Source organism: Quercus suber, unplaced genomic scaffold (genome assembly GCF_002906115.3).
Source record: "Quercus suber isolate HL8 unplaced genomic scaffold, Cork oak 2.0 scaffold_84, whole genome shotgun sequence".
NCBI lineage: Eukaryota > Viridiplantae > Streptophyta > Magnoliopsida > Fagales > Fagaceae > Quercus > Quercus suber.
In genome coordinates, this window is record NW_027069549.1 from 1338219 (window position 1) to 1364717 (window position 26499).

The 26499-nt window shown below is 31.1% G+C and overlaps 2 protein-coding genes and 2 long non-coding RNA genes across 8 annotated transcripts; 1 reads left to right on the forward strand and 3 right to left on the reverse strand.

The window, feature by feature from the left end:
• The first annotated feature begins 2777 nt into the window (after positions 1–2777).
• LOC112016876 (uncharacterized) lies at positions 2778–4505 on the forward strand. Its single transcript, XM_024049340.2, has 3 exons — positions 2778–2918; positions 3444–3713; positions 4217–4505. The coding sequence occupies exons 1-3, from the start codon at positions 2835–2837 to the stop codon at positions 4313–4315; spliced, it is 453 nt and encodes a 150-aa protein (XP_023905108.2). The 5' UTR covers positions 2778–2834; the 3' UTR covers positions 4316–4505.
• Positions 4506–5724: 1219 nt separating this feature from the next.
• Positions 5725–6913, reverse strand: LOC136067749 (uncharacterized). Its single transcript, XR_010629153.1, has 3 exons — positions 6778–6913; positions 6144–6224; positions 5725–5871 (listed from the first exon to the last, which is right to left on the reverse strand). It is a non-coding gene; the product is annotated as an uncharacterized LOC136067749 (long non-coding RNA).
• A 1741-nt stretch (positions 6914–8654) lies between these two features.
• Positions 8655–10544, reverse strand: LOC136067766 (uncharacterized). The gene is made up of 2 exons (XR_010629182.1): positions 10315–10544; positions 8655–9270 (listed from the first exon to the last, which is right to left on the reverse strand). It is a non-coding gene; the product is annotated as an uncharacterized LOC136067766 (long non-coding RNA).
• A 4318-nt stretch (positions 10545–14862) lies between these two features.
• Positions 14863–22274, reverse strand: LOC112009783 (putative wall-associated receptor kinase-like 13). 5 transcript variants are annotated; one of them, XM_065773984.1, is made up of 4 exons: positions 21542–22274; positions 20944–21079; positions 16551–16622; positions 14863–16026 (listed from the first exon to the last, which is right to left on the reverse strand). In XM_065773984.1, exons 3-4 carry the CDS (start codon positions 16567–16569, stop codon positions 14954–14956), a joined length of 1092 nt encoding a protein of 363 aa, XP_065630056.1. In that variant the 5' UTR covers positions 16570–16622; positions 20944–21079; positions 21542–22274; the 3' UTR covers positions 14863–14953. The 5 variants fall into 5 exon arrangements, with proteins under 5 accessions (XP_065630056.1, XP_065630054.1, XP_065630053.1 ...); XM_065773982.1 differs by having other exon boundaries at positions 20944–21104; XM_065773981.1 differs by lacking the exon at positions 20944–21079 and having other exon boundaries at positions 21542–22271.
• Between the last annotated feature and the right edge of the window lie 4225 nt (positions 22275–26499).

The window sequence follows — 26499 nt, forward strand, 5'->3', positions numbered from 1 at the left end:
GATAATGAATGTTTGCATTAATGGAACCGATAAAATTTATGTGGTTAGAAAAATCTGCATTCAACATTTGACAAAAAGGGTATATACCTTTTGGGGTTTAAGAATGTTTTTGACATTGGGTTTTCTCCAACATGCATGTTTGATTAGTGATACTATGAACTATAGTTGTGGTTTGCAGCTGTGGATTACTAAGTTCTGCCTCTTGCTTTATTCTGTGAATATTAAAATGCATGAGATGAGAACCACAAACTAGAGTTTGTGGTGCAAAAAAAAAAAAAAACAAAAAAAGAGAACCACTTTAAGACCTTATCCAATCCTCGCCCTTCTTTCAAATTTTCAAGCGGACTGCGTGACTCTATATATTATGAGTGCCACACATATCGGGTGCTCTTTAATGATAAGGTATATACCTCAAAAAGATTGCCCAATTTTTAATGTTAGGTTGTATGTTCCCCGAATCATGTATGTAAATTTAAGTAATTGTAAAGTCAATAATTAATGATAAGGTCTATAAGGTTCTCATACCACATAAAGTGGAGCAATAAAATGGTTTAAGAATTCACTATTTAGTGTTTCTACAATTATCCTAGTTAAAACCATTTTTTAATGCCCTATAATTTTATACCACAAACCATCAATAAAGTTTGTTTGTTTGTTATGTGATAATTAAGTTAGAACATGCGCAAGAAAAGGAAGTTGATCCATGTAAGCAACTAAGCATGCATGATGCTATTTAAATTGTAGTTAATTTATACAACCATATAGGCATTGGAGGAGACAAAACAAATCTCCTAAGATTTTGAAACCCACTGTTCCAGAAATTTGACTTTACCATTTAAGTATTACAAAATGGTGCTTGCAACTTTTAAATATTGAAAATAAAATTAAAAAATTTCTTTATTATATTATTGATGTAACTCCAATTGCATTTATTACCGTATCAATTTATAGTTTTTCTTATGGTAAAATTGGTAATAGTTTTGGAATGACCTCACCCCCAAGAATTGATACTATGATCTCCATCATTGTTGTGCCATTAGCTGAGGTCATTTCTTTTCTTGGTGTTATTTATCTGTTCTTTTAAAGTGAACTCCACATGCTTGACTCTATGTCTGAGTTGAATTTTATGGTTAAAATTTTATATTGGTTGGATAAAGATCTTGGATTGGGTTCAGGTTCTATCTGCAGATAGCCATTTGAATGATGGGAATATGAGGTGTTTCTCCTCTTGAAAGCCCGTTTAGTAGGTGAGGAGGAAGTTTGCCTAGGATGGACTCTTGTAACAGTAGATGATTAAGAGCATCCACAGCTGGTTATGTGAACTTGATCGGCTTAAAAGTTATGAGGATGGCTTAAAAGTTTTGACAGGTTGTATGTATATATATGTATGTGGATTTTAAAAATTGGCAGGTTGAATACATTGATATTTGGCAGGTTGTATGTATATATATGTATGTAGATTTTTTTTTTTTTTAGAAACTGTATGTAGATTTTTTAAGTTGGCAGGTTGAGTATATTGATATTTGGCAGTTTTTTTGCAGAAATTTGTTGTTCAAAAAAAAAAAAAAAAAAAAAAGGGGAGGAAAACGCGTTTGCTGAAACGCAAACGCGGAATCCAAACCCCCCCGAAGTCTATAGTTGAGGTTGCTACTGAGCTCTAGCTCAATTAGCACCTCCTTCCCTTACAAGTTCTAGGTAGAGAGTGAGGTCATGAATTTAAGACATACTGGATGCTTGTGTAACTTTCAAAAAAGAAAAGAAAAGAAAGGTCTCTCTAGTGTCATTTAGTACTAGATATTTGTCTCAACATTACTGAATCTTGTCGTATAAAGTTATTACTGCAAAAGCACAAGGTCACACAGGGAAGTTGTCAATAAAACACCGGCAATTTGTTTCTAATGCAATTGTGCAGCAAACTTGCTTATGCAGATATGTACCCTTCACCATTATTTATCAATTATAATTATCTCTACTCATTCTATCTGGTTCTCTGTCTATTGGTTGCTAGATTGACTGATGAAACAATTCATTTGTTTTGGCAACAATATCCTGATCATTTCATATCCCATTTAATAAAATGTACTAAATTTTTTGAAGTAATGAATATATTGATATTGATGTTTTGTAACTTTGAAGATTTCACATATCAAATTTGTAATAAGAGAACCTGTTAATATACTTGGAAGAGTTAAGTAGCTACAACTTTCTCATGTAGGAGCACTTCAATCAGCGAAGAAACTACGAGAGTAGGTTTGGCTACAGAAACTACATTGAGTCAATTGAGAAGATCATTTTACACAAATATTCCTAATTCATACATGGCAAACATTAAGGGGGAAGTCACCCAAAAGATTAAAGTTGATTTTGAAGAGGAGAAAGATTTATATCATGTAAAGGTATTTCTTTTGCTGAATACCTCTGCTTATATATATTCACAATTATGCCTTTTGATTTAGTTGGTCTCTGACTTCCCCAATTTACTTTCTCATTTTTTATAGTTGTCTGATGCCACACTACCAGATTCAACTATTTCTTGCAAATGCAGTGTGATAAAAGAAGATAAAAGGCTTCAACTTTATAAGGCAAGTTTTTTGCTTAATATTGATGCACATTGCATTCAAATCATGCTTAGGTCTGAACTTGTTACGTGGGGTGCTGATGATTTGTTTTCTTCCTGTTTTATTAATTTTACGTGACAAATACTTCAATTTAACGTTAAAAGTATAGAGTAAAAAAGATGATGAGGTTTAGTATCTCTTGTTTTATGTGTGATTTGAGACTTATGTTCAAATGTCTCACTGTTCTTGTAGATTGAACTACACAAAGTGCGTCATATGGTCATAGACATATCGTGCCTTGATAAAAACTTAGACCTAAGGCTGATGCTATCCACCAAGAGGATCTTAACAGCTCTCACTGTAAGTTTCTTGTCTGTACAGCCGTAGTACATGTGTGTGTGCATTCAAATTCCTATGTATATATGTGAAAAGAAATAAAAAGCATATTTTTATCATGCTGAAGTTAAGTTTAGGTTAAAGTTTTATGGTCCTTATTGACAGAAAATTTAAGATTCAATATTTTAATTTCTTCCCTCTACATATTTTAGTAGGAAGGATTAATCATCATCATCATCATCATCATATATATAAATGATAAATTGTTACTAGATGTGGGAGAGGGGGGAATTGAACCTTAGTTCTCCTTAAAAAGGAGAGCAGTCAATGGCACTAAGCTACAAGGATCTTAACATTATCATCTTCTCTTGTATGAAGCAATTGGACTAAAAAAGAAAAATAGAAGAAAAAAGTAGAAAAAGAAAGAATTAAAACAGGGGTGGGATTGGACTAATCTTTACCATATGGGATAGTTTTAGCATGGTATTTCTTTCTTGTGAGAGTCTTAAGACTTAAATTTCTGACCAAACTAATCTATATGCTCTCCAGGATGATGAGATGCAAAGCATCAGAAGTCTTATTAATTCTGCAGTTCTAGATCCAGATGTGAAGGGTGGGTTGACATGGCCTCTGGGGAGGACATCTTCTGGAGGTAGATATTGTGTGGTGGGGGTTTGGCACACAATAGCTAAAGATTATAAAAGTTCGTCATTGAGGCTGAAAGTGAGACATGCTGATCGATATGATTTTAGAACTTCAACTGGGGAAGCTACAAGAGAGATAAATATGAAGCTGAAAAACATTGTCTCATTATTACAGGTAAGTAACGTATGTAACTGGATGCTTATTATAAGTGAATAAGGAGCTTAGTCCATGTAATCTAATAGAGGAACAAATGTCTAACTAGATTTGTTACATTCTTTTCTATAAGGACCATTCCATAACTTTACTTCAAATTAAATATTGCCATCACATCGTTAGATTATGTGTTCTATTTCATATGACTCAGATGTCATTTGCTATCAAATCCATAAATTCATACATTTAATGTTTTTGTGATTTAGTTAAGTTTACCAGCATTTTATAGGAGATGCTAAGTATTTTAGGTTTTATTTTCTTTGATTCCAAGTTAGTGTTTTATCAGTTATTATTTTATTAGATTTTTAGTTTACTAGTCAAACTAGGAGTCCGACTTCAATAAAGCTTATGCATCTGGTCTTTTGTTGCTTACTACAGCATATAGATACAAATTGTGATGAGTATCTTTTTCTCTTTCCTTTATTTCTTTATTATGTGTTATGAACTCCTCTTTCAATTTTCAGGAACAGGAGGTGGAGGTTAGTTTGGTTTCTGAGATGCTTAAAGACCACTTGAGATTGATATGGGATCATTTCTTACGCTGTGAACACTTTTTGTCATGAAATAGCAAAAAAGGCGGCTAAAAGATAAAAACAGAAGGGATACCATAAGGGCAGTTTGAATATTTTTGACATGTTTATGGTGTATTTGCTTACATCTTATGGAAATTTTAAGGAAATGGGCATTGATTCAAGATTGTAGTTTTTAGTATAAGATGATATGTCATCCTGTATTGGTCAGAAAACTATTTAATCATAGGGTCTTGTTATCAATTATTATAAAAAACCAATAAACATTGATAAAGAAAACGATTAAACCCACTTCCAAAGACACGAAACATAATCCAATTCAATTTTTAGTTGCATTAATCTATGGGAAAAAACAGTGGTATACTTTTGCAAGCTAGAAAGTATTCCAACATGACATAGGTTGCGTCCATCTCTAAGTGACAAAATGAAACCTTGTTAGTAGGATTTCACATAGTAACTTAGCTCGATTCTACTCATTCAGTTTTTCAATCACCATTGCAGTCCAACAATCAATAGCAAAGACACATTTCACTCATAGTCAAAGCTACAAAATAGCATGCCCAAGTAAGAAGACAAAACAAAAGAGCTTTATTAACAACATAATAACAAATAAGTCTAACAAAATAAATTGTTGTTGCCGCCCAATTAGAGACCTCCCTAATTCATTCCAAAGTGCTAAATCCACTGATTGATCAACCTAGAAGGTAACATTATCCTCCTTTCCATGCACTCTTTAGATTAAGATATGTCGTCCACCAATTCCAACCATAATGGAGATGAGATCATTCATAGCAAACTAGATGTAATATCTGAAATCTACTTAAAATTCCCAACATTTTTACAAGATTATGAAATTTGAGACAATCTATCAGCAACAATTTCAAAAAGAAAGCATTTAAAATGTAATGGTTCGTTTAGAGGACCTTGAACCCACGACTATTGGCAAAATCAAATCCATTTCGAAAACTTCTTGCTCTATGAAATTGAGGATGGCATAAGCATATGGTCATGCCTACTTTTGAATTTTTAGAATTGGTGCTGACTAGTAACAGACTTAAATAAAAATAATAATAATAATAATTAAAAAAAAAAAAAAAAAAAAAAGAAGATCCCAGTCCACAAAGCTCCCACTTTCGTGGGGTCTAGAAGAGGTGACTAGTAACAGACTAATGGACCCAAATCATAATACTCACATATTATACCAAAATTAAATGATACAGCCTCCAACAATGGAGTAATGGATTAGAACTAAAAATTCAAATCCATCAAGTATGAGTAACTTCATTATCAGAGTGATAGAGATAGATTATGCAATGAACATGTAAAGGCTTATTTTTATAATTTGTCTAACAATTGAAAGACCTCATCTTCAATATTGTAATTATGTGGAAGGAGGTTCCATTGGGTCTGTAACCTGTTGGTTTCATTTTAAAAAATACATTTCACCCATATGATGTCATATTATTAGGATGCTCCATTCTAGATGGCAAAGAAATGTGGCTTGTATCATCAAGGACAAGGACCTGAGGAGGCTGATATTTTCTTACCATAGGAAAAGTATTAGGTGACAGCCCATCAACATGAAAGCTCTTCAAAGGAGAGTTGCATCAACAGCAAGGAACTTTTAAGCTAGGAACTCATGGGTTCAGCCGGACAAACTCAATTCCTAAAATATATTCTTTGTATTATTTAAAAATATAAATTCTCTGAGAGAATGACAATGATTCATATAAATAAACATTTTTTTTTTTTAGTACAATGACACAGAACAAAAACAGCACTAGAATGATGATGACAACAATGAGGCTTCATGAGTACTCATTGAACCCATTGGAAATATGTCGGTAAAGTAATAACTTACTTCAAAAGCTGCTTGAAACAACTTGGCCCTCCAACCTTTACTTTTTCCCTTACTACCCCAGACTGATTATTCTTCAATCAACTGTCAAAAATTCTTTCTTTTTCACTCAAAAGTGAGACTGGAAGTTATCAAATTTATTTATTTATAAATAAATAAAAAGAAAGAAAAAAGACCAAAGAAAATTTTTATTCTTTTGGAGAAACAGGGCATCTTCTAGGAATAAAGCACTGAAAATGAGAGCTGGGAGAATAGATCATTCATAGAAAGCCTCTTTTTGACATCAATTATACCAATTCAAACTAACAATTATGCCTCTTTATCAATTATAATTTTTATATAGAAACAGAACTGAAAGTTTGGAATTTTATTGAGTCTTTAAAAATAGAAACAAAAAACTGTTGTCTAAAAATTATGATTTCCACACAGAAATCAAGAAACAAGCTACTGCTACAAGAGGAAAAACTCAGACATAAAACAGGAAAACACAAATTTTACTTTTCTCCCCCTTTTCCACTGTTTTCCCATCACTCAAACCCAAATTGAACACAAACCAAATATAAATTTAATATTTAAGGAAAAAAAAAAAAGAAACAGAGAATTCACAGAGAGTATTGAATAAGAGAAAAGTGAGGACCTTGAGAATGCGGATGGATCCAGGTCGATGAGATGAATTGAAGAGAGAGAGGGACAGTCGGTTGAAGAGGAAAACAGAGAAAATAAATTATTTAAGGAAAGCTGAAACATTTGACAATTACCCAACAAACAAGTGGACTTTTACTGTTACTACTTACTAGGTCCAATTACGACACTTCAATAAAAGGAATTTTTAGTTTTCTTGCGTTGATTTTGGTTGGGAGAAAAGTGAAAGAGATGACTCACTGGCTTTGTTAAAAAAAATGGGAAGATAAATTTTTTTTTAATAATAGAAAAAAAAAAATGTTGTTTTTATAAACTTACTCACAACTCACAAGCCCCAGTCACACAACATAAAAAATATTTTTTTGAGACAAAATACCTTAGATGTTATTCTTTAAATTTTCCATCTTACTTAACTAAAAAATAAATTTCCATTCCAAGAGAAAAAAAAAAAAAAAGTGTATGAAAAAATTTTAAGAGAGTAACCTAAGAAACAATACTTAAATACTTAATCTAAATCTTGCTCTTTTTTTGTAATTAGTAAAAAAAAAAAAATTCATTATATATACATATATATATATATATATATATATATATATATTGTAGTTAACATATTATAGGTAACATAAACCAAACCCATTTAACAATAATATCTCAAAAACATATAAAACTTATTAAGTGCAAATGAACAACTAAATAGGACTAAATTATCCAACTTCCCTACCTTTTTTATTTTTACTACATTTAACATCTATATAAAAAATTTTAAGACAGCAAAACAACCTAGAATTTAAGAGTAGTAATAGAAAAATCACATACAAAAGAACAAATTTACATAAATAATTATCAATACTTACATCAAGAAGATTCTAAGTTTTGACTTCAAAACACACCTAGGGAAGTTTTCAAGTTAGCCTTAGTAAAAAATTGGTAAAGCTAAAGAAGGAATTTATGTTTGCTTGCCAACATAGATTTATACGATTTTTTTCTCTTTTATCTAACCTCTTTTCTTCTTCTTCTTTTTTAATCTTTTTTTATCTATGTCTAGACTTTTATATTAACATTACATTTCCTAAACATGCTCATACTAAAATTTTATTTTCTCATTCATTAATTAGATTTCTTTATGCGTCCCCGTTTATATTTCTTTATACATTTCGTTTATTTATATTTCAACAATTTTTTTAATATTAGAATATGATGCAACAAAAAACACAACATAATTTTCGTTAATTTTAATTATCATGAGCCTTCAATGCAAAATATCTTTCATTTCCTCTTAAAAAGTTGGTCTATTCCCAGGGTTCACTAGTACATCCATGGCCTCTTAACATTAAAAAATAAATAAATAAATAAATAAATAAATAAAAAGGTGATAAGATAGTGACAGAGTGAACATAGATCAATGCTAATTATGTCATAATATTCAATAAAAAATCACATTATTTTATTTGTGATTATATTATGCTTTGTTACATAGGAGGAACAATATAATTAATCAACTTTCTTTTATTATCTTTTACTAGTTGAAGGTCTGTGCGTTGCACAGTTTACTTAAAAAGATATATGTAAATAAATTAAAAGATTCAAAACTATATTAATAATTAGTTAGTCACATTATAAAACATATTAATGTTATGACATATAATTAATACATGAATTTGAGTCACTTTTTACGAGCACAGTGTGTAATATATAAATTTTACATATTAAAATATAAAATAATGATATACAATCTATAAGGTTAGGATTTGTAGCCCAAGCCCAAAATAATGAATTTGTAGAGAGTGGGTGAAAGAGCTAGATTGATTGTGAATTTAGCAACGGTCAACTATAATATCCATGTATGAACTAGCATAAGAATACACATAAAAATGAAATGAATTGACGTCCGAAGAGATATATTATTGATTGAACAGTGATTACAGTTCTTAGAGCTACAGTAAAATCTTTCTCCACCTCTTATTCTCTTTTTTCCGATCCTCTTTCTTTAGAGACCTCTCTCGTTTATATAGCTTCTTTCTGAACCATCTTCATCGTACACTTGTTCTTCATCCAATCAATCACTTGAGTATATGTCACATCAGATATCTTTTTTAGTTCTTCAGGAGTGTTGATAGTTGAAGTTGCGGGTCTTCTCCACATAAATGCGGTCAGAAAAGTTGCTTCAGTGCATTAAACACGGTGGTAGCAGCTTTTTTCCTTTAGATATTTTTCTGTTCTTATCATCTCCAGACATGCCCAGAGCTTATCCTTATCACTAGAGTTGCTAGAAAGATCACTTGAACCTTTCAAGTACTTGCTTGATCGAGACGCTCTGTATCCAAGGAGAACAGGCTCTTCGGCCGGCTGATGATCTCTTCGGACTATACTCCACAATCATTTCCAGGTATATTTCTCATGTGGAATCCTTCCCAATTATGCTCTTCTCTTCAGACATATATAACTTAACCCAAAAAATGAGGCCCCAGGCCCAACACACAATGTTGGGCTTTTACCCCCACACAATCAAAATAAATATTAAATTTATTTTAAAATATATACTTGAAACTTTTGCTAATATAACTTTAGATGAAGTAGAATTCTTAATTTCTTATAGTTTAGAAAATAGATTGTTATTCATAGTAGATTATTGGTAAAAGATTTTGATCTACTTAACTATCTATTGTCACTATATTAATAATTAACGACAATTAACAATCTTTATGCATTTTATAGTATAACCTATTAACAAAACACTTTAAGTTTGAAAGGAAAAAAATTGAAAAGGAATGGGCATTTTGAGGAGATAAAACATGGCATTTGACTTTCCTAATGCATAATGTAAACAAAGAAAGAATATGTGTTAACCGTATGTGTGGAGTAAAGTTGCTTGAGATAATTATATATGAGACCTTCACATGCTTTATAACCAAATTGACAAACAAACTCTTCATAAGAGTGTCATTAAAAAGTAAAATAAATACTAAACTAAAACTCTTAACTCATGGAAAAAAATTGAAATTTGTAAAACTTAAACTTTTTCAGGTGCATGGATTGAGAATTTTAAAAGTAGATAAATTAACACTTAAATTAAATTGATGACAGAAAAACATGTATTGACAAAATAAAAATTGTAGATAATTCATATAATGATGAAGAGGAAAAAAAAATTGATATCAACAATTAAGCATTTGTATCTATCCAAAAAATAATGTAGCAATAGTTTAAAAGTTGTAAACTTACTGGATTTAGTTGAAATTGAATATTAGTGGAAATACAATTTTATATTGTTAATGTTAGGTTCTAAAGATTTAGATTAAATATTTAGAATCATGGTTGTGTTGTGTTGGCAAACTGAGATCAAATCATGTCTAGTCTAAGTGTTTAGAGAGTGCTTAAATAAGTGTGTTTCAAGATTTCAACCTCAGACCTAACATGTCTAATCTAACATGCGATTAAAAATAAATAAATAATAAAAAAATCTAACAAGAAAGACTAGATAAGCAAATTAAAGAAAGCTATTGGGGTCTAGCAAGGTTAACCGGGTACTTACAAGGTCAGCCATTGTTGAAGCTTCAACCTCAGACCTTGAGATCGCACCAACATTTCTTATTCTTCTTCTTCTCAGTCCCGCTCGCCCCTTCTCTCTCTGCAATTTTGCCGACTGCTGTTTTTGCATTTTCTCTTTCTCTCTGCATTTTTCTCTCCCTTGCGTTTTTTCCTTTGCACTCTAGAGTCTTCTGGTGTAATTTGAAGATGATTTACAACTTGCTTTCTGTCGTTCACTGAAAATACATGCTGTCAACCACACCTTTTATTTTATTTTATTGGGTTTAATCAATTTTTTAATGCTTTGTAGTTGTACGGCCACTCTTCTAGCTTTTGTATTTATTTTTTATTTTTAAAATTTTCATAAGAGGTTGAATATTCAAATGGGCTTTAGCATAAAACAATTTATTGGATAGTCAAATTGACTTGAGCATGACTTAAGATAATTTAGACATAAGCTGTCATAAAAAGATTAAAAGAATAAAATATTGAGCTTAACAAAAAATTATTTAGGTTTGCTTAAGATTTAATATTTCTTATTTTTCCTTATAAAAGTTATATATAAGAAAACATTTGAAAAATATATCTTTATATTTATTTGAATGATTTTAGTTTTTTTTTTTTTTTACTAATTTAATATATTTATTTATATTTTAAATAAATATTAAATTAATGATGATGTCATCATGGTTTGACCTTAATTCAACCTCAAAAACTTCAAACCTCTCCTTCTTACGTTTCATTAAACGGTTCGGGTTTCAAAATCATGGTCTAGCATGCTCTTGAGCCCCATGTGTACCTTTTCACTAAGCCTAACTAAAGTGCCAATGGTAACATGGTTCAAACATGTACATTGATATGGTTTTGTTCCATGTAAAACAATTTGTACCAAAATATTTAATAATATGATATAGCTAACTTCAAAAGCTTAGAAGGTGAATAAAGGGGAAAAATCTCACATGTTGGGTTCTTTATGCCACCAACAACTATTTAGTTAACTACTTAACTTACATGACTTTTACTAAAATTCTCCAAAGAATGACAATTGTTAGGTTCTAAGTACTTAGAAACTAATGTATTAGAACTCTAATTTGTATTGTTGGCAAACCATGATCAAAACAGATGTTAATCTTGTTTTTACTTGCTCAAAGTATAGGTCTTTTATGTAAAGTTGGAATCGAGCTGTTGTAGAATTCATTGTGCAATTCGGTCTGGCTCGATCAATCGAAAATTAGACTCAATCGATCAAAAGTCGACCAGATTGTTTTTTCTGCAGAATCTCCAACTCAGCCCTAATCCCATATGATGTGTAGGGTTTAACGTTTTGCCCTAGGTATAAAAGAGAAACCCTAGCCACGTTTTAGAGGTTGCTTTATTTACTGTGTGTGTGAATCTCTTGTGAGATCTAGAGGTGGTTGCCTTCACACATGCTTAGGATTATCAAGAATGAGATTTCTTTGAGAGCTTGATGATCATTCAGTTGCTGCACTAAGGAGCTTAAAGATACGCAAGCAGGAGTGCTTGTACTTGCTGGAGAATCCAAGAAAGAAGGAGTCCGTGGTCTCAAAGCTTGCACGTGGTCGTGTCAGTAAGTTTTCTACTAATGGGTAGCAATAGGATGTTAGTGGTTTAAGTCATTATTGTAAAATTTCAATTCTTTCATAGTGGATTCAAGTTTACTTTGAGGATAGCTAGGTTAAATCTTTCCAAGATTTTTTACCGATTTGGTTTTCCTGAGTCATCATATTTTTGTATTCTCTATATTCTGCGCTTTACATAGATATGATTATATGATTGTGTTAACTTAGATCTGAAATTTGGACTAAGTAATAACTTAGCTAATTAATTAGGTTAATCCGGTTGTGTTTTAAGGGGTCTAAAAACAAACAACAATTATTTTAGAAGGTAATTGTAACCTATGTAACTAGCTCCAAAGCTCAAGGTCATCACTTATGGTTGTGCCAATAAGATTAATAAAGAACTTGCCAGCTTAGTTTCAACAATTCCTTGTATGCAACAACCATTATCCTTTTTCAACCAAATAAGCCTCAAATTTGGAATGAGGCCTTATAAGCTTGTCAACAACACAAACAGGAATTTGTAAAATTCGCTCAAAATAATTTTGGCTATAGAGTTTTCAAATTAATTTAGAATTCCACCTTAAAGTATCTTTGACTAGCACATATGCCACAATATCTAGAAAATCTAAGCAATTTCATTTGACATCCATTTGCCTCCCCAAACATCCAATAAAATAGGAACATCCAAGTGTATACATATATACTAAAAAAAAAAAAAACTATATTCTTTTGACTTTTTTTTTTAAAAACCCTTTGTCATGAAAAAGAAGGGTAAGTTAGATGATGAAAGAATTTTTTTTTTTTTTCAAAATCAAGAAATTTATTTTAAAATTTTTTCGACAGTAATACTAATTTTTTTTAGGAGAAGATATTAGTTTTGTTTAAGTAGATATTCATGTCCAATGGACTCTCAGCTCTCTACCCTTTGATGGGTCCAAGTGAGAGTTTAAAGTGGTGGAGCCTATTTTGGTTTAGAGCCGTTGATAATGGACGAATCTGCCCTGGATCATAGCACATAACCAGGTGGTAACTAAAAGGGGTAAAAGGAAAACTTGGAGTGTTAATATGTTTTTTCAATGGTACTTGATATTTCTAAAATAAAGTACCGTGTAAATTGGTGTGTTGTTATGTTTTTTCAATGTCACAGTCACATTACTTTGACTTTGTTTTTATCCCTCTCCCTTTTTCTCTCTCTTTCACGCTTCAAAGCTCAGGTATGACAGATTTCTGTAAAATTTCTGTAAAATTCTCAGTCTTTCGGTGACTCTGATTGTTGGGAGTACTTGGAATGTGATGAGGAGAGCTCAGTCAATTGGAAGGAAGGTTGCTAGAATTTGGAAAAATGGGTTCAAATACTCCGTTAATGGATTTCTTGATTACTGTTCATGGAGTTTAAAAAAATGGGTTCAAATACCCTGAATTCTTATTTGTGTTACTTATTTGTGCTAGTTGCTCACTTCTTAAATGATTATTGGACTTTTCTGCAATGAGATTGTGTGTGTTTGTGTAATGTGGTTTGAGTTTGAATGGAAATGGGTGCTACACTGCTACCACATGGTAAGCTATAATTCTCCGGCACCCACAAGGTCTGCCTCTCTCTCTGGCCACTGGCATTTTACGTTCTACGGGTTTGAAAGGGCACACAAACTCAACACCCAAATAGAAACGGATTCCCTATTACATTCATGTGTAATTTTTAATAATAAAAAATTCATTTGCAATTATAGATCAAGTAAAGCAATTCTAAATGAGATTTGTACATGTGCAATTTGTCTACTATACGTAGAGGTGGATCTCTTTTCCATAATATCCTTCTTATCTGCACAATTTTTTTCTACATTACCTTCTTCATTTCTTTCTTCAAGTATACAGTACAAAATTTTCAAGTTGTCAGAGCTATAAGCAAATCAATCATGGCGTCAAATTGGTCATCTTCCACCACCAATACCTTCTCAACGTCTTCAGTAAATCTGACACAGTACACTTTTCTTGCTTTCTGAAGTCTCAAATCTAATGTTAGTGAAACTAGATAACTACATCCTTCAGAAGCATCAAATCGCAACCATACAAAATGAGGCCAGGAACAGCTTGGAATATGAGCTTGAACAGCAGCAGTAGGGTTAGCTGTTTTTGAGCTATAAAAGTTCTATTCATTCTATTATAGATAAAGTAAATCAGTTCTAAATGAGATTTATACATGTGCAATTTGTCAACTATATGTAGAGGAGATCTCTTTTTCATAATATCCTTCTTATATATCTGCAAATTTCTTCTACATTACCTTCTGCATTCCTTTCTTCAAGTATACAGTACAAAATTTATGTTGTCGGAGCTATAAGAAAATCAATCATGGAATCAAATGCATCATCTTCCACCACCAATACCCTCTCAAACTTTTCAGCAAATCTGACACAGTAAGCTCCACTTCTCTTGCTTTCTAAAGTCTCAAATCTAATGTTAGTGAAACTTGATAGCACCAATTACTCGTATTTGTATATGTTTTTATTTTTATTTTTTGTTCAGTTTTCACTCTCCAAAAAACTATATAGCCAATTGGTAAAAATGAAATCTGGAAAATTTTGTCTAAAAACTATCATTTAAGATGCTCCTGGCTTCATTGAAGACAGATATGGTATATGGTAGCCCACCAAGCTACCTTGCTCAAAATTTCTCTAAAATTCTTTCCATCAAGAGTTCTGCAATCCCAGTCCAGCGGCTTCTGTCCCAATGATGAATATATATATCGGGTTTTTTGGCATCTGTTGATTTCAATTTTGTTTTTCTTTAATGGAAAATTTCGATTTTTGTTTAATATTTTTTATTTTTAAATTTTTTTCTTCCATAGATTTTTTTCACATGATTTTTTACCTAGTTGTATTACCTTCTCTAGAGTTTGGTATAGGGCATGATTTGGGATTCCTATGTTACAGTTACAGTCACATTTTCTTTAAATTTATCAATAAATCAAGAAATTGAGAACCCTGAGAATATGATAATATGATAAAGTTTACTTTACAATCATAGTAGATAGTAAAATGGGCTTCTAATGCCAACAATGACAATTTAGTTACATGACCTTAAGGGTGTTTGAGCTGAACCGGTTTCATTATTTTGTTTTGACCTTATGAGATGTTGTATCCGCCTAAGCTCAAGCGTTACTTCTCTCATGGCCGGCCTCTCATCTCCCTTCTTCTTGATGCATCTCAATGCAAGCTTAGCGAATGCTTGAATATCTTCATTGCTCCCTTGGCTTAGCACCACATTATCAACAATTTGTAATATGCAGTTCTCTTCCATTTTCAAAACAAAGTAATCTACCAAATTGTTGTGCCTTAAGAACATTTCTGTGGGATCATGACCTGTTAAAACTTCCACCAGTACAACCCCAAAACTATAAACATCACACTTTTCCGTAACCTGCAGTGTCTCTAGATATTCTGGGTCCATGTATCCAACGGTTCCCTCAATGGAACTACCCTGAAAAAAGTCTTCTCCAGGTGCAATTGAAACCGAAAAACCAAAATTTGATACTTTGGCAGTCCAGGACTCGTCCAAAAATATACTTGATGATTTGACATTCAAATGGACTATTGGCCTTGGCCTACCATAGTGCATGTAACAAAGAGCATAGGATGTCTCAGTGGCTATTCTTACACGTTCAAGCCATGAGATCCGGCAAGGAATTTCATTGCATTGACCATGGAGATGATCAAAGAGAGTGCCATTGGAGATGAGCTCAAAAACCAACATCGGAATTTCAGTTTCAAGGCAGCAACCATAGACTCTCATAACGTTCTTGTGGCTGATCAATTGTTTAATTGTGACTTGGTTTAGGAAGAAATCTACCACCATCTCAAAGGGCCAATGCCTTGGAGGGCCTTTGACTTTAATAGCTACTTCCCGCTCATCTAGTGTTCCTTTGTAGACTGTTGCGATTACAGAGCCAATGATTAGATTAGGATCGTAGTTATTAGTAGCCTGTTGGATGTCCTTGGCAGAGAAAATCTTGATTGGCTCTGTATCTCTACCTTGGTTGCAAGTGATCTGCTTTTCAAGTAACATTGCTCCATTGCGGATGAAGTATTCTTCTTTGGCCTCAAATAACTGCCTTGCTTTCACCATCCTGAAACTCTTCTCTGCCCATAGCATTATTAAACAAGTGATTATCACTTCATATATAGTTCTTTTCTACCAAGAACTAACAATATGACAAATCAAGGGGTAGGTAATCTCCAAAATAACTTTAACTAGTCACAGACTAGCATTATGTGCAAGAAAGTTTTAGCTTAACATATCAAATGAATATAAATGTGTTAGGATTTTTAGTATTGGTTAATGTCATAACAAATTTATTTGTAATATTGGGTAATGTACCATTGTCTTATGTATGTCTGGAATAAAGCTTGAAGACTATGAAGACCAAATTGGGTTTTGGATAGAAAGAACCTATTATGGAAATCACCAACATGTTTTGTTGGTTTTTTTATTATTATTATTTTTTAATTTTAATGTGTTTATCCATATAAACATTATGATTTGAATCTAGACTATGTAACTACCCAAATTAAATTTGTGAATCTTCGTATTTAAGTCGAAAATTTCAAAATTTTTATCATTGTTTATTATTAATTTGGAATTAAAATACAAAATATTTTCTCACCTTTTATCCTTCCTATCATGATACGCCAGAGACTCGTAGCTGCAGCTAGAACTATGCAAAAAAAATCTTACCCTGCAAATACAAATAGTAGTAAGCACATGTATTTTTTATGTAACTAAAACTAGTCTCTAACCTATGCTATGCACGGAAACCTACCTATTTGTGAGGTAAATTAAAATAATTTTATAAAAAATTCAAGAAACTACACAATTGCATGATTTGCCCTTATATGACTTCAATTTGTGTTACAATTTGATGAAGAAGCCATTGCTTTGGGTTTGCTTTGCTTTTATAGTGTTCATGATATCTTCTCTAAACAAAAACAATGCTGAGTACTTCGACTTCTTTTTTTTTTTCTTTTTTTTGTGTGTTCCGAATCTATAAAACTATTTGTTGATTCGAGTGAAATCTCTATGCCAATTTCAAGTACAAATTCTTAGACTTCTCTTCTCCAAGATTTTGATTAACAAAGTTAATTATTAAAACAAATAGTGCAAACAAAAAAAATATAAAATGATATAAAAAGAAGAAAAAATACTAAATAAATCGCACACTCACATCACGCGCAAAAGAGGTGGGGTTGTTTTTGGCAGCCTAAGCTTACAATTCACACCAACTTCCTATGAAAGAATGAGCTGATTCGTTTTTTCAATTTTTCTATTGATTAGAGAAGGCTTCAGCAAGTAAAAGGTTTAAATTAAAGTTTCACTTCTTATTAAGTTTGGATTAAACAAAAATAATTTTATTTAAAAAAATGATAATGATGAGTTTGAGTTTAAATTAGACTTGTTAGAGAGATAAAGTTTCACTTTGTTAAGTTTGGACTAAACAAAAATAATTTTATTTAAATATTGTGCTGACGTGGAAACTAAGCTTCAGAGGATTCAATTATATATATATATATATACTAGTATTATGCCCGTGCGATGCGTGACTTAATTAAAAAGTTATATGTAAATAAATCATAATTAATGAACCATATGAATAAAACCACATTAATTTAGAAATATAATTGAGTCAATTTATACAAACACCATTTATGACTTCAAAACTCTTTTCTTTTAGAAACTTCATGACTCCACATGTTTGGCTTCATAGAACCCTTTACGAATCTTCTTGCAAAATTAAAAATTTATAAGTATTAATAAAATAAATGATGAGCAAAATGAATAAAAAAAAGATGAGCAAAATTATGAATTACAACATGAATTTCTACAACCAAGTTTAATATGAGGAGAACCAGAAGATTCATCAGCAGAATGATAGCAAGAATCAGATGAAGAAGAAGAGAAATCATCTTCCAAAGAATCAGACGAATTGTTTGATTCAAGGATTCTGAATAATTCTTCTTGATCATTATTACCAATGTTTAACATATATATGTATATATATATATATATACATATATATAAATATACTAGTATTATGCCCGTGCGATGCGTGACTTAATTAAAAAGTTATATGTAAATAAATCATAATTAATGAACCATATGAATAAAACCACATTAATTTATAAATATAATTGAGTCAATTTATACAAACACCATTTATGACTTCAAAACTCTTTTCTTTTAGAAACTTCATGACTCCACATGTTTGGCTTCATAGAACCCTTTACGAATCTTCTTGCAAAATTAAAAATTTATAAGTATTAATAAAATAAATGATGAGCAAAATGAATAAAAAAAAGATGAGCAAAATTATGTTATCCTTACCTTTCAATTTAATTTAGAAACTCTTCTTGAACAACAACCAATGATCTTATCTGCTTTTATGCTACCATAAAAACACGTGAAAAAAAAAAAAAGATATTGAAAATACATAAATCCTAATGAACATCAATGTAAGACACGTTCTACAAAATACAAACTTAGTTCCTATACACATTCCATCCATAGAACATCTAGAAGTAAATTTGGTCACAAATGCAAAATGATGTAGAGAATAATTAAGACGGTAGTGACCTACGTCATGGAGAATAGGCAACCTATGGTACTAAGGTGGTACTACGTTGTCAGTAAAATCACTTGGAGTACAAATATAATAGTAATACTATTAACCAATATTCAATTGGCAAAACTGATCCAAATATCTTAAGAAACAGGATTGGATGATTTGCAAGTTTTGGCAACTAACAAAAATTTGTTTTGGTCCTTTGGGAATTTTAATCGAACAATTTGGACTCAAAAGAGAGTCTACCAATTAGGAACAGCTACCACATCAAATTCAGATCCAAATCCCATTGACTAAATGTTACCGTAAATGAGTGTGTGTGTTTTTTTTTTTTTATGTACGTATGATTAAAGATCTTCATCAACTGCTTTCATTATATACATAGACTTTTATCTATAATGAAAACATATAAACTTTTAAAATACCAGGACAAAGGAAAACGTACAATGGAATTAAAAAGTGAAGTTCCAAACTTTAAGAAAAATAAGACAGACAATACTTTTACAGGTCAATTACTGAAGAAAAAAAAATTAATTGAAACCAAATACTTGAAAAACAATTCTGACTATATTGTGCAGGGAAAAAACTAATTCAAACCCAAAGACATCAAATAAAAAAAACATAACCCAAAAAAAAGAGATAAACAAAAGGAAAATCAGGCTAACCTAAACCTTTCAATATGATTCGGTATCTCTTCTTGCAAAATACCAAACCGTCGTATCTGGTAGAAAACTGTGTGTGCTTCAACAAAAAGACAGGCAAAGAAGGATTTTTTAAAATACAGTGAATAAGAAGAAAGAGAGACTACAAAAGAAACTGTAGATGTATGCAAAGTTTTGCAAATGTTTTAATCTGGATTTATTCAAAAAAAATGTAAGATTAATTACACACAACAATTTGTTTTTAAAATAAAAAACTTTTTCTAAAGATTAACAAACTAATCTAAACATTAATGTGTACACCACAAAACAATCTTTAATAAATAATCCCTAAATATTCAACGACATAATTTTAAGCAATATGCTGGCTATTTAATTTACACAATTTTTTTTTTTTAAAAAGACATTAATCAAATTCAATAAGTGAAAAAAAAACATTATTTACTGTCAAAAAGAAATTCATTCATTCCTTTAAACAAATATACAATCAAACAGAAAACATGACTTTTTAGCACAAACATTAAAGGGGTTTTAGACTTTTTAGTTTCAGATAATAGATGGTTAGAGCAGCAACATTGAAAAATCTACCATTATTCAAGGGTAAACATGTTTTTTTCCTAAACATATTCAAGGGCTAAACCCCATGATGCCACCAAAAAAAAAAAAAAGAAACTGGATTATGATAAATCAGGAAGAAAGCATCAAAATAAAGAATATAACACATCAAGTAACAAAATGCTGACCTTGGGTATAGGTGCTGCAGAAAAGAAGCAAAATAGAGAGGGTGTCAAATTGAAAATTGGAAGGAGGAAAAGATTTTATTTTGCCGTTTTTTCTTTTACCGAATGAAGGGGATTCATCTGTTCTTTGAGGTGGGTGCCGTTTGATTAAGGGTGTGGCAATTCAGGGCATAAAAACCATGTTGTTGGGCATGTAAAACGCCGATTGTCCAACAATCACCATAAAAACCTTTTCCCTTATTGGCCTGTGTTTTTTCCACTACCTTTCCCTACTTATCTAATAACCCTTCTTCTTCCCTAATGACCCAGATAGCAAGCCAAAAAAACAGAAACAAAACAAAATATGAAACTAAAATTCATGAAAGAAAAGGAACAAAACCCCAAAACTGAAAATTCCTAAGAACAATTCAATTAGAATTTGATCTTCTAGGTTGTTTCCCTTATTTCAAAGAAAATCCCTAGATTGACAACAAACCTAATTGAAGAGAATAGGATAAGAGATTAATTAGAAGCCCAACTATTAAAACAATCTAAATATCATAGCCTTTGAATTATAAGTCTGGTGTACCCCAAAAAAATGAATCCAAATATTCCAATCAAAACCAATTTATTTCAAAGGCTGCAGAATAAAGAAGTAACTGAATTAAAATTGAGAGAAAAAAACTGAAGATTTTGGTAATCTAACAAACACATCATATTTAAAATTCAAGGTGCAATCAATTAAGATAAAACAATTTGTAAAAAAAATTTAAGATAAAAAATATACATAAACCATATCAATTGTGAGATCAATGCATGCCACTATTTGAAGGCCAAAGAAGTATTATGTATTAAGTGTGATTCAATAACATATAATTAATAAGCACCAAAAAACTAATCATCATACTGTTCATGGCAGTATACACTAAAAAAAGGCATAAAAAATTATTTTAAAATAAGATCAGTGTGAAGAGGTATTTAACAGAAGCAATGGCAGTCCTAAAAACAAATAGAAAAAAGTGCAGAGTGTCTCATATAAGAAAGGTGAAGAAGAAATACAACCTGTGTTAGTGATAGATTGTTTTAAAGAAAGTGAAGGGGTATTCCGTCAATTCCAAATCTCCAACCAATTATGGTGAAATTACATCCTTTGTTGGACATGCTTTTGATTCTCTCTTAACCTTTTCTACTTTCTGGTCTATACACAGATAGAAAAATCAGTCCTACAAACAAATAGGAAAAATTTCCGAATGTCTCATATGAGAAAGGAGAAGAAGAATTTCAACATGTTTAGCAGCAAATGCTATGGGGCCAACCAAGCACTCTAACCAACCAAAAATTAATTAAACCCCTCTAGGTAGATTGAAAAATTAATAACAAATAAACAGAAAAATTACTAAAATCAAAGCATCAGTTATAGGAGGAAAAAGACTAATCAAGCATATATAAATTTTAAAAATTAAAAAAGAAAAATCTTGGGAAATATTATGAGGAACAAACTACTTCCTATCTTCCCAAATAGCACTTGAATTTACATATCCAGTAATTGTGTGAATAATTATGTTGGTCAGGGGGTTTGTCACGTGAAATAACAAAAGGGAATTGTAATATTGTCTTCTACCCAGATCAAAGAAAAAGAAAAAAAAAAAAAAAATCTTACCGGACTGTATCTATGTCTCTATCTCTGTCTCTCTAATAACTTTGGCGCTTTCTCTGCTTCTTTCATCGCCTCTCCCTTTCTCTGTGTCACTGGGGTTTTCCTAGTTGAAACTAAGAATGGTCGGATTCGGGCCGAATTTTTTACACCTGGACCCGACCCGCTGGTCTGCCCCGAAAACCTCGGTAGAGAAAATCAAAGAAATCAAAGAATGAAATACCCACATACAGAAATTGTTGAAAAATAATAAAGATTTGAGGATCGGCAGAGAAAATCAATGAATGAAATTGAAAATTAAAAAGACCCACCAGAAAATTATGGATGAACAATGACCAAAGATTTATGATTTCCCTTTTCAGAATCACAAAACCAAACACAAATCCTAACACAAACACAAACACTAAAATTTCAAATTTATAATTTTCCCTTTCAAAATCACAATCACAAACACAAATTCAGATTTATGATTTTCCCATTCAAAATCACAAACACAAACACAAACACACAAACACAAAAATTTCAGATTTATGATTTTTCCTTTCAAAATCACAAACACAAACACAAACAACTCAAAAAAAAAAAAAAAAAAAGGGGGAAGAAGATAGAGAGCGAGGTGGTCCTAAAAATTTTATGGGAATGAATGACTCAATCAAGGAGTTCAATGTATGCGAAACTTCCAAAGACGGACATGAGAGTGATGAGAGAAGCTAGAACCAATTCAGGCCATTGCACATGATATTGCTCTTACTCATATAATAATAAATAAATTAAAAAAAAAAAAACATTTTTGGAGGCTAAATTAGTAAGATACAGCTAGGGTGTCAATTCGGTTAGCGTGTCGGGTTCGTGTCATGTCGAGGTAGGGGTATTCGACTAAATGGCTCAACCCTAACCAACCCATTTAATAATCGTGTCATGATCTTTCAACCCTAACCCGACCTGTTAATAAGGCGGGTTGACACGCTTAATAAACGAGTCATGTTGAGTTGACACGAATGAAACACAACTCATTTCAACCTACATAATATTAAATATAACATTTATCTAGAAATAATTATTTTTACATCCCAAAAAGCAATAACATACACTTTTTCAAATATTCAACCCACATTCAAAATAATATAATTCAATAAAAATATAACATTCATCTAGAAATAAGTTTTTTACACTCAAGAAGTGCATACACTTCAACCCAAATTCAAAATAACAAAGTTTCACAAAATGAAATAACATAGTTCAACAAAAATATAATATTCTTGGAACTCGTCAAATGCTAAGTATCAATATCGAAAGAATTTGAGCAAACAGTAGACTAATCCTGACTATGACCACGATTATCATCCATAGATTCTTTGTTGATGTCCAAATTCATAACATCTTCCATAAGCTCATCAAATTTCATTGGCGTAAGTTCTATGCCACAAAAAAGAAAAAAAAAAGTATTAGTAGTTCTAAAGTCTGTAAAGTTTCAATTTTCAATTATATCCCTTGTAAATTTTTGTAATTACTCACTTTTCTTTTTAAATTTAAAATATATGTTGGATATAAAAGGTATTTGACAAATCTAAAATGTAATAAATATTTATTTGTTATATGAGTTAAATGGGTTGTGTTAAGTGGGTCATTTTTGGTTGACACAAATAAATTGGCATGTCAAACGTGTCTATTGCGGGTCATACGGGTTGACCCATTTATGACCTGTTTCTTATCGTGTCACTTTCGGGTCGACCCGTTTATGACCCAAACCCATTAAGGCCCAACCCTAACCCGAAAAAACTCGTGTCGGGTTCGTGTCGTGTTCGCGGGTTGGGTCGAGCATTGACACCCCTATTCGCCACTGCGTGTTTAATACGATAAATATACAAGGGCATAATTCGGCATATTTTAAAAAAATACGTTTCAAAAGTTCAGCATAAAAATACTCAGTAATAAAACGGTACATAAATAGTTCGAGTATATTACATTTCTTTTTTAAAAATTCGTAATAAAAAATTAGGAAACATTTTTCATATATTTTTTTATAGATAAAAAAAAAAAAATCATCTTTATATGATAACCTTTATCATAAAAGTCATATGTAATTTAATCCTTAGACTATCCTAAACAAAAGTTTGTTGAATGATATTAGAGATGTTATAAATTTTATTATATAAGTCTTATCAACTTATGTATCATAAATGGGATTCAGATCTTCTAGAGCTCCTAGGATATTCTACCATGTAGAGTTCTTTTAATCTTAACCTCTCATTTAAAAACCAATGGTTTAGATTTCACTATGTCATTAATTCTGAAACAAAACATTAAAAATAGATGCCACATCAACTATTAAAATGGACATGTCACATTTTGAATTTATTTTTAGTTTTATAAACTCAAATCTGAACCCAATCTTGTTGCCATGCCAACACCCACGACACCAAACTTGTCTTCGACGAGATCTCTACGCCAGAATGAATAGAGAACTTGGCAGCCAGTAGGGAGGTATTTTGCTGGAGTGGGGTGAGTGGAGGAGCTGTATGGGTTGGGTCGCCAAGAGCTTTGGGTTATAGACAGAAGCGCGAACCTTTTGTTACAGAGATAGTCATCTCTCTATTTTACAAGTATGGACTCTACCTACCAAATAAAATGATATAACAATGAATTCAATTGGGTATAGAAACTAACTTAGAAAAAAATTGGTACAAAAATTGTCCCAGGCCATTACACATAAAGAGCAAGTATACTAGTAGTTGAAAAATGCGACAACCAGAGAAACATAATTTGCACAGACGTATGTTAATAATGGTTCTACAAATCAATTGTATTTTTTGTTGTTGAAAATTGCTGCCAAGTTCTCTATTCATTTTAACACTGAGATCTCGCCGGAGACCAGTTTTGGTGCAGTTGGGTGTTGGCACGGCAGGGAGATTGGGGTTCAAATTTGAGTTTTAAATTTTTTTTAAAACTAAAAAGAAATTCAAAATGTAACATGTCCATTTTAATAGCTGATGTGGCATATATTTTTAAGGTCTTATTCAATAATTAAAGACATGGTGTAATATGAACCATTGGTTTTTAAATGAGAGGTAAAGATTAAAATAAACTCTATATGGTAGAGTACCTTAGGAACTCTAGAAGATCTGAATCCTCATAAATGAAAAAAAATAATTCAAATACTTAATACTTTGTAATTATTATCTTGTTGAAATGAAATGACAATGAGTAAAATTTTAATAATAAAATTTGTAATAATTTAAAATTTTTATATGAAGTAACAATGATTATTTACAAAGCATAAACTTATAGCAACAGACAAAATTCCAAATTTTCTTTTTGCAGCTTTAGTTTTTATTTATTTATTTATTTATTTATTTATTTTGTGTACCCCCCCCCTTGTTCTTCTATGTCTTGTGTTACTTTCAAGGATAATTTTGATACAGCACCTAGACATCATATGTTTCTCTTTTTTTCCTTCTTCCTTACAACCCCACATCAAAACCATAAAGCTACACATAGTTTATCTACAAAATAATAATAATAATAATAAATAAAATAAAAATAATAAAAGCCTCATCAAACCCTAACTAAATTAATGATGATGAAGACTATCTTAATATTATTTTTTTGCTAAATAAAAAAAGGGAGTCTCCGATTTAGACTCAGATGATGAAGACTTTATTTCGCTCGAGCATTTGCAATGACATTAATTGGAATTAAATGGCTTTATAAATATTTTTCATTTCTCCAAAATATATATACAAATATATAAACAATAAAAGTAGCTGGAAAATGTTATCATTTTCGATACATCAAAGGATTATAGGCATTTAAATATTGATTGTTGCTTCCTGTGTCACAACATGGGTTTTAATCTGGATAGATTAATATACATATGATTTTATCACCACCTAATGTGATGATTTGATTTGCTAGTAAAGACTGTCTATGTTGTGCGTCTTTTTTGTTAAATTTGGGCAATCATCTACACTTCAATATTGCTTATGCTTCTGCTTTTTTGTTGCTTACTAAAACATATAGATACAAATTATGATGAATATCTTTTTCTCTTTCCTTTATTTCTTCATTATGTATTATGAACTCCTTTTTCAATTTTCAGAACAAGAGATTGAGGTTAGTTTGGTTTTTGACATGCTTAAGGACCACTTGAGATTGATATGGGATCATTTCTTATGCTGTGAACATTTTTTGACATAAATAGCAACAAAGGTGGCGAAAAGATAAAAACATAAGGGATACCATCCGGAAAAGGGCAGTTTAAATATTTTTGATATGTTTATGGTGTACTTGCTTACGTCTTGTGGCAATTTCAAGGAAATGGGCATTGATTCAGGATTGTAGTTTTTGGTATAAGATGATACGTCATCTTGTATTGGGAATTTTTGGATGAGTTCTTGTACATGTGTGTATTATATGAACATATGAATCGTTTTGAATTGTTGTGTAAGTGTGTATGCAATGTATAAACATGTAAATTTACTATGTTTGTACAAATATATGAGATTGTGCATGATCTTGGTGAATGCAACATCTACCAATATAGCTTGTTAGTTGGAATTTTGCAAGATCACAATGATGATAGTAACATGGATTTGTATTTTGGAGATATTTTGGTTATATTTTTTGCTCCACCATTCACAATTTGCCAATATATTTGTTTTACTTTCCTTATAAAGTAAACAGAGTTAAAAATGGAAAACAATAAAACATATGATAAGTTGTGATTTGTGGAGCATAAAGCAAAATACAAAAGGCGAGACAAAAGATTTGTATTAGTTGGACATGATGAATGATTATGAATGTGACGAGAAAGAATAGTATTTTAAATTATACAATGTGCTATCATGTGAGTAAAAAAAATTGAAATTAATCAATTTCATGATTTAGATTAAAAATTTTACAAATCTAAAGTGTAGTGTCCCATCATTTAAAGATTTTCAATGACACCATACTCTATCCAAAAA

Coding starts and splice junctions, on each gene's coding strand:
- LOC112016876 (XM_024049340.2), top strand. CDS start 2,835: ATGGTCATAGACATATCGTGCCTTGATAAAAACTTAGACCTAAGGCTG. Junction 2,919..3,443: donor GGATCTTAACAGCTCTCACT/GTAAGTTTCTTG, acceptor TATGCTCTCCAG/GATGATGAGATGCAAAGCAT. Junction 3,714..4,216: donor ACATTGTCTCATTATTACAG/GTAAGTAACGTA, acceptor TTCAATTTTCAG/GAACAGGAGGTGGAGGTTAG.